The sequence below is a fragment of the Sitodiplosis mosellana genome, unplaced genomic scaffold (genome assembly GCF_009176505.1).
Source record: "Sitodiplosis mosellana isolate CC-2019 unplaced genomic scaffold, AAFC_SMos_1.0 Smas_scaffold_6197, whole genome shotgun sequence".
In the NCBI taxonomy this organism is placed as follows: Eukaryota; Metazoa; Arthropoda; class Insecta; order Diptera; family Cecidomyiidae; genus Sitodiplosis; species Sitodiplosis mosellana.
The window spans coordinates 7,418,302-7,426,917 of NW_022601438.1; the positions used below are offsets into that span (position 1 = coordinate 7,418,302).

At 37.3% G+C, this 8,616-nt stretch overlaps 1 protein-coding gene across 4 annotated transcripts in view; it reads right to left on the reverse strand.

Moving 5' to 3' along the window:
- The window catches only part of LOC129577374 (protein qui-1), a 133,090-nt gene that overhangs the window by 55,217 nt on the left and 69,257 nt on the right, over positions 1-8,616 (reverse strand). For all 4 annotated transcript variants that reach the window (XM_055464274.1, XM_055464273.1, XM_055464272.1 and 1 more), the window contains one exon: positions 6,046-6,205. In XM_055464274.1, coding sequence (XP_055320249.1) covers positions 6,046-6,205 — 160 coding nt within the window. The remainder of the gene's footprint in view (positions 1-6,045; positions 6,206-8,616) is intronic.

The window sequence follows — 8,616 nt, forward strand, 5'->3', positions numbered from 1 at the left end:
ACAAGTACATACGATTTAATGGTGTTGTTGTCATTTGTGATTTGTGCGCAACTAATTTGAATTTACTATTTAACTTGACGTATATGTGTTTATAAATTCTCGAAATTGTGAATTAAATTGAATTTAAATGCAAAAATAATATTAGTAGTACATCAACCGGCTAGTGCAAAATTGGTTTCGATCGAGTGATGTTTGTTCGTAAATCATTTATGACTGCAGTTAATATTCAGCAAGTATTGCCAGAGTCGATGAAATCAAACACATGAATGGCCTGTTATTTGATAAGTTTATTGAACAATACGCCGTATGTGGCTGTTGGATGTGTTGTGGATCTTCCATATGAATCTCGGTAGCGGTTAAAATAAATACAAATCGATTTGTGAATAAACAAGATGAAATGTTTATTGTTCCATGCTCTCTCTCTCTCTCTCTCTCTCTCTCTCACACACACACACACACACACACGCACATTCCCTGGTTGCCATCTTACCGATTACGAAATAGCTCGAATTGAATTTCTATTACCATTTCATATGTAGAATTTAAATAAATTTAATATTGATGTTGTGATTAAAGCTACGTTGCCGTGTGTATGTACAAATTGAAGCGAAACAAAGGAAATTTTAGATGCATCACTAGCTTTCGACAAGCATTTGTTGCCGAAGCATAACACTATACATTGCGCATGTAAACATAAGTTTCATGTAATTAATTCCCTTGATGATATGCCGTAAAGGCACATATAAGTGTATACACACACACGCGCACAAATTTTAGCTGAAACTTGGAACATTTGAAATACCACAATCGAATTTCCGGACCTCGTTATCACCTTTCCTCTTCATTTCCCATTCGCTCGAGACGAAAATCTCATTTTATTGAAACATTTTATTTCAACTTACGATACTCTCATCAATTTAGACTAGTTTTTGTTAATATCCTGTGATCGCAGCAACACTCTCGTCTCTCACATCTTACTGCCTGCCGGTCTTCCTCTGTGTATACATACATAATGGTTGAGGAATGAAAAGTCAACAGCCCACTCTTCATTTTTCGCTTCCGGTGTGTGATACGGAATTTCAAAGTAAATAAATAATCACCTAACAGCGGTGTTAGCAACACATCGTTACTCAAAGTCATTGTTGATGGAAATACTGAAGTGAAAAAAGTGAGTCTTTTTCCTCTTCTATCCATCTATCTACCTCTCTCTCTCTCTCTCCCACTCTCTCTGACAAAATATTTCCTATAACAAAGTTTTTGATTCTCATTGACAATGTGTACCTGAATCGATTTGTGATTTATGCTGGAGGCGATGATACTTTGAAAAGTTTGTATGTTACAAAAAGTCTCGGTAAAAGCGAAGAAGAAGAAGAAGCCACACCAGCAGGAAACCTAATGACGATGAAAATTGTGCCTGCCTAACGCAATCATGTTTTGCAGTGGATTCGTAGAAGCAAAGAAAAGTGAAACTGTCAAAAACTTTATCGGCCGTGAAAGGTAAGCACCAAGGGGCAAATCACAACTGAAAAGACTGAAAGCACTAAAATTCACTGAAAACCACTGAAAAGTACTGAATTCAATTTTTCAGTAGTAATTCGCCCCTTGGTAACCTACTTCGGCCAATGTGTCACAGAAATATAGGTGAACTTGATCAAAATGAGTGATACCTTGTAGAGATGTCACTTTGCAATGCGTTCATTACTCTTTTTGTGCTTCGGAAAACAATATTTTTTTCGTTTCTCTTTAAAGCTTGTCGTAAAAACGAAATTTTAATTTCTAATTCTACTTTAAGTTGCCATTTTTCATTGAACACACAGGGATTACATAGAAGTACAGCGAACAATATGTTCGTGGGAAATGCTCAAAAATTATCTGGTATTAGAGCAAATGTGCTATTATGGTTATGGTGGCTCAATAATGTATTAACCAAAGAATGAGATGAACAAGTAGTGAAGCGAGACAGAGAGAGAAAATAAAGGTGGGTATTCTCTTTACCAACACAATTTCCTTGAAATATGCGCCCGTTCTTCGAAAGCTTTGACTTTCACCGTTGTCGTGTGTCTGTACAGCGCGCCCTTTTTTTTCCTTTTTATCACCGGAAAACATTCAATTTTTATGCAATCAATAATCAACGTGGAACATCGTTGAGCACACTTCTTTTCATGGAATAGACTTGTATACTTATTATGATATGCCAACCTACATTTAAGCTGGCGAAAAAACGAACGCTCCAAGAAGCGTACACCAAATCTCTCTGGCTCTCTCTCTCTCTCTATCACGCACACTCGAAGATTCGACGAAAAGGAAATTGCCGGATAAGAATCCATGTAACTATTTAAACATCGTATGTTCGAAGTGACTTGAAATGCGTTTAGCAAAATGTGCACGGCACAAAATGAAACAATGTGCAAAAAAGCGACAGGCATGAGTGGAAGATAGCGAAAGAGCGAGAGGAAACAGAGAAAAATAGAGAAAGAGAGTGAATCGGACCAGAATCGAACCAATGCCAGCCAGCACCAACAAAATGAAACGAAACAGCACGGTGTGTGTATGTGTGTACACATGCACTTAATGCATAAAGCAAATACGATAGAGAATTTAACGCTGTGCTTCCGGATATAAATTGTTTTGAAAACAGGATGAACAACGGAAATGCCTTTTACAGAGTTTTGCGGTTTACTTTCGTTCTACTGATTTCTTCATATATATTTTTTTTCTTGCTCGTTCGCTCATCCATTCGTTGCCTTTCGCACGGAAGTTATTGCTGTTATTGATGTTTTTTCTCTCTCTCTCGATCTAATTCAAAGTGAATTTGTTGTTATTGTTGTAGTGTGTGTGATAATGTGCAAGCGCCAGTTCATTCGTCTTGATTATGTGAGGCTTGCTGTTGGCCAAACACATAATTTCCGGAGCACAAGAAGGCAGTCAAATCAAATTTTTATTCTCAGTCTATACCACGTGACCCTGTACCCTGTCCACCATGCGATATTTATCTTAGAAACGTATAACAAGCGTTGCAAGCAAGTGCGCGCCCGCCAAAACTATCCGATTGAGGGCAGCACGCCAAGTTCAACATGTGCCCAAAATGCGACTCTCTCATAAATCTCATTGCTTTTCACTTGAAGTTGGATTTTTCAATTTCATGCATGGCAGTTACCCATTCTCGGGCGAAATCCGTTTCATCGAAACCAACAGTGTGGATGGTATAAAGTGTGCACTAGGGTGTTTTCGGTATTAAATAAACAGAAAATGGTAGTTTTAGTTTGATAGAGCAGAGAATTTGGATTCGATTTCATATATTTTTGTTCGGAATCAGTCCAAGATGCCACTTCCCACAAGCAAAACAAATGTTCGTCGAATTTTGAGGTTATATCACTATTCGCTGAAACTAATCTGATATTTTCCACTTTTTTCGATTCAATCTCACTGCCAGAGATGAATTCTCAATGCAAATATTTATTTTCACGTAATTTTCATTGGAAAAAGTAGCCAAATAGTCGAAAATTCAGACAAATTGTATTGCCTCTTTGACCGGTTCTTCAATCATAGAAAAAACACCGAAAAACTAATTTTTTTCACAGAAATTCATTCAATGGGTTTGAAATAGACGATAAATTATCTAAAACCACTAAAATATCCAATCGAACAAAACCAGGAAGGCCAAATTGCAGCAAAACCAAAACGTAAACAAAAACGAGCTGTCATCATGAAATCTGGGCTTAGTTTGATGTTTGACAAGACCAAAATACATCTGCGCGAATCACTGTGTGCGAATTGACTGTGATTCATTCGAACAAGTGCATTGGTAGCCCTTCAAAATGTCAAAGAAGTCCAGATTTCATGATGACAGCTCGTTTTTGTTTACGTTTTGGTTTTGCTGCAATTTGGCCTTCCTGGTTTTGTTCGATTGGATACTTTAGTGGATTTAGATAATTTATCGTCTATTTCAAACCCATTGAATGAATTTCTGTGAAAAAAATGAGTTTTTCGGTGTTATTTCTATGATTGAAGAACCGGTCGAAGAGGCAATACAATTTGTGTGAATTTTCGACTATTTGGCTACTTTTTCCAATGAAAATTACGTGAAAATAAATATTTGCATTGAGAATTCATCTCTGGCAGTGAGATTGAATCGAAAAAAGTGGAAAATATCAGATTAGTTTCAGCGAATAGTGATATAACCTCAAAATTCGACGAACATTTGTTTTGCTTGTGGGAAGTGGCATCTTGGACTGATTCCGAACAAAAATATATGAAATCGAATCCAAATTCTCTGCTCTATCAAACTAAAACTACTATTTTCTGTTTATTTAATACCGAAAACACCCTAGTGTGCACTGTGCACTGTGCACACAGTATAAGCATATATCCGAGAATCTTCTGCTCATTCTTTTGTAGAACATTTTATTTATTCGTTTATATTAAATTTTCCAGCATCTCTGCCGTGTGCTTTTATCAACAGAAAATACCATGAGTTTCTTCTTCAAAAAGTGGAGAAGCGGAGAGTGTGAGAGAGAAAAGATTCCATATTTCTTTAGCAAATTGCTTCAAAATCATTCAAGAAAGATTGGATCATAAAGCATTTTTTTTTATTGTTTGCGCTCTGTGCAGCAGTGAGTAGATATGGCTTGCTAGAGATTCTTTATGTTTGGATACTTATTTAAATGAAATTCAACTAAGTAGCATCTTATGATCGAAAAAGAAGAAAAAACCAAGTACTATTCAAATGCACTCGATTATTTAACACATAGTATCATTATTATGATGGCTCAGTCCCTACTACATCGTCATTGAGTAGTGCTTCAGATTTGACTTTTTAAAGAATGAAAAAGAAAAAAAAAACGTCGACCGAAAAAGAAGCCGAGTGAACGAGGGGGAGAGAAACGTAGAATTTAATAAAAAAAAAGTTTCTCTCTAAATACGACATCATTTCATTTCCTTTTCACAAAGTTTCGATGCTCTGAAATGACACGAGAATGAAATTGAATGTTGAAGATCAACCCAAATATGTCCCGGTTTCGTTTTCTTCCTCACTTCCTCTCTCCACTTAGAGTTGTCTCCATTTTCTCTTGTGATTCTTCTTTCTTTCTCTCTCTCTCTCTGTCTGCCTCACCCTGTCACTCTTTCTCCAAAGGTCCTGTAAAATTTTATGCACATGCCATTTGCAAGCGGAACGTGCTGCAAGTTGTACATTGAAACTTATAACTTAGTAAGCGGTTAGATTTCTCAAGTTTATTCAATTTATTTCGATTGAGCAAAACGAAAATATTTGTAAGACAAACAGTTCCGAATGCGTAGTAATTTATCCAACGTTCTGTCATCACTCTTGCACAGAACAACAAGAAGCAGAGCATCGAATGCATTTCGATTTGTCAATTTTAAAAGCATTTCAACCACACTGCTGTCTGCATAATAAATTTATGTTTTGATACAGTTGTACGGAATTTCAAGATAAACCCGAAAAATCCGGAGTTTGACAGATGCGCAGGACATAAAAAATAGCGACTTAAAAATAAATTCGATGGAAAATTGACTGTATTATCACTTGAATGTGATGTGTGAAAATGTTGATGTTTTGGCATGCGACATCATCAAACGGCGTTTATTAATGTTGAGCTTTGCAGTGAACTTCAGTATTCTTGGTCGTGTTTCATTTGTTTTTTTTTAGGAGGCGAATAACCCACGAACGCAAACGCCCTTATGTTGCACAAACTACAGACAGTCACGCAGATATATCAAACAGGCCTATCTACAGCTCTGTGTTTGTGCCCCTGTTATATATTCAAAAGAATTTTAATTGAATATTCCGAGCCTCTTGGCCCGAATTTGATGACATCGTTTCGACGACATGATGTGGTAAACGATTAAGAAGCACGTTTCATTTCATTTTAAAGAGAAAACGAGTCGGTTTCCTCTTTTGCATGCAAAATTTTTTCATCGATTTTTTTTGCCAGCAGCTTGGTCATATCGAATGGAGTCCTAATACATATATTATGTGTGTGTGTGTTTTTTTTTCTATCTATTATATGGATGAAAGTCACTCACCTGTACGGTTTTCTTGCGTCCTTTGATACAATCTGGATCGTTGGCTGTGTCAGCATCAATGACATTTCGTAGTGCTGTGAAGAGCATACTTTTAAATTCGGTCAAATATTCATCATGGCTCACACACTCCGGATCAATATCGACTGGATCACCATTTATGCTGGAAACATGTTTCCCAAACAAATTGCGGAGACGCAAAAAAAAGAGGAGCGTGCGCGCGCGCGATATAACATATGAGCACGACATCAATAAAAACCATATGTGCGCGTTCACCGTCAAATGTTGTTTCGGTCATAAGGTTCCAAGTATCCACACAATGCGTCGGTAGTTTTCAAAGTGTTCCCCCAAATCGGTCGGAATGGATGCGAAAAAAAATGCGACATTCAATAAAAGAAAATCGTGTTGCAGTCAAAGGAATAAAAAAAAAAACAAACAAACGACAAGTCAGAAAAAAAATGTCTCTTTCAAGAGAGTTTATATATAATTTTGTAGAAAATCTTTTGAATTGTTTGTGTGTGCGGTGGTGGTGGAACCGACTGAAATGAATGTGAGCACGTATGGACATCATTTGTTTCCATAATTTGCTTGCAGCGCCAAATAAAAATCTCATAAGTAACAGTTGAGCATGTGTTGTGATGATAGTATGTACACGTCCATGGCTTTGAAATAATTGTTTCGCTTGGTATTTTCGTTTGCTTTGTCCGTTTCGATTGCATTGTGTGCGTGAAAACGCGTTTGGCGAAAGTTCACACGGGAAAAACACGGGCCTTAGACGTGCAGTCGTGCAACTGGTGCGAAAACAGGTTGTACAGAACAAAAAAAAAGATTCATTCATTTCAGACGTGTTTCTAAGCGCTTCGCGAAATAAGCGCCTTGCAACTGTCCATTCTCAGTGAATTATGCCACGTCACATACAGATTACGGATGCGCGCAGAAGAGCAAGTTTAAAATGCGTGTTTGCCATCACCGTGCGCTCCTGCTCAAGATAATGCGATAAAAATGAAACACAAGCAGAAAAAAATGCACGCAAACAATGGCACGGCTGAATGAAAAAAAGCGTAAAAGAAGCGTAGAAGCGAAAATTGTTGATTGTGCAGGCAAAACGCGTCTGTGGAAAAGCACATCACCGACAAATAAATGGGACGTTGAAGCGCAGGGACAGAGCAAAAAATGGTTGATTTGCATTATGTGTGCAGAGAAAAAAAACGTTTTTGTACAGGGAGCGTTCATTCAATTATTGAAGAATTTATCTTTAGTGTGTTTGCGCTTCGGGTGACGCTTATCGCAAAACTGTGTGCAACTGCAACGTAGATAATATTTTCAACGTGGAATCGCTCTCTCTCTCTCTCTCTCTCTCTCTCTCTCTCTCTCTCTCTTTCGTGTTTTTTTGTGCTGACCATGGAAAATCATTTTATATGTTACGGTCGCTGGCAAATGACACTGTGATACTAATTGATTTAAATACGCAAATGAAAATGGGTTCGAGAGCGAGAGAATGCCATTAGCCATAACGGTTCAAAGCAGCGAAGACACATCACATTATCCCCCAAATACATACACACACACATACACTTTGTAGCGGTGGTGAGTGTGCTAATGCACCATTTGCCCAATTGGATAATTTGCAATTTATGTTTTATTTTTATTAAATTTAGATTAATCACTTGATAAAGGCAATGAAACGAACGACCCCAAAAAAGCATGGAAATTTTTGATATTGCCAGAATACACACACTCACAATTTTGTGTCCGTGTCTAAAGCAAACGCATTTTGCGTCCAACACTTTTGCCACTTTACCATTGATATCAATTAGATCGAGTGCGATTTACAAGAAATCCCTTGGAATGACTTGAATTGGAAACGGAAAAATTGGTGGGAAAATTACAACGCTATGGAAATATACCAATGTTCCATGCTTCCGTCCAACGAAATCGATGCGCACACACACTCAGAGAACACGAAGCAATTTAACCCTCTAATGCATTAATTTTTCCCAGGGCTGGGAGTACTGGTACTTGGTTGATTTTTGGCCATAGATAACACTGTGCAACAATTTTAAAGACAAGTCAAAGGGCCAAGACTTGGTATGGTGGAGATGTTAGTACTACCATAGCTGAGTAAAACCCCAACTGGGTTTTGAAAGTTTAGTAGGGGTTTTTATTTTATCGACCTAGGCAGTTTTTGAGATTCAGTGGATTTTCCAGAGTTGACTTCATCAGTTTTTGGTCAATAACTCATCTAGTATTGGTGATAGCATGTTACTGTCTTGAGCAAAGTTGTAGCCAAAGGTCCAATAAACAAGTTTTCTTAACAAACTTTACCAAAAAAATCACATTTGGTGGGTGCAAGTGGGCTAAATGTCCAAAAAAAAGGTAGATTTTTCCAGGTTTTCGACCATAACTTACGAGGAATACATTTTTTTTACTCACTTTCTTCGTCAAAATCATAGCCAAAGAAAAATTAAACAACTCTCTAGAGCACATGAACTCGAAAAAGCCACATCCAGTCCACTTTATTGGCTGAACTAAAATAGTACTAAAAATGTACTAAAATGTACTAAATTGCCTAAA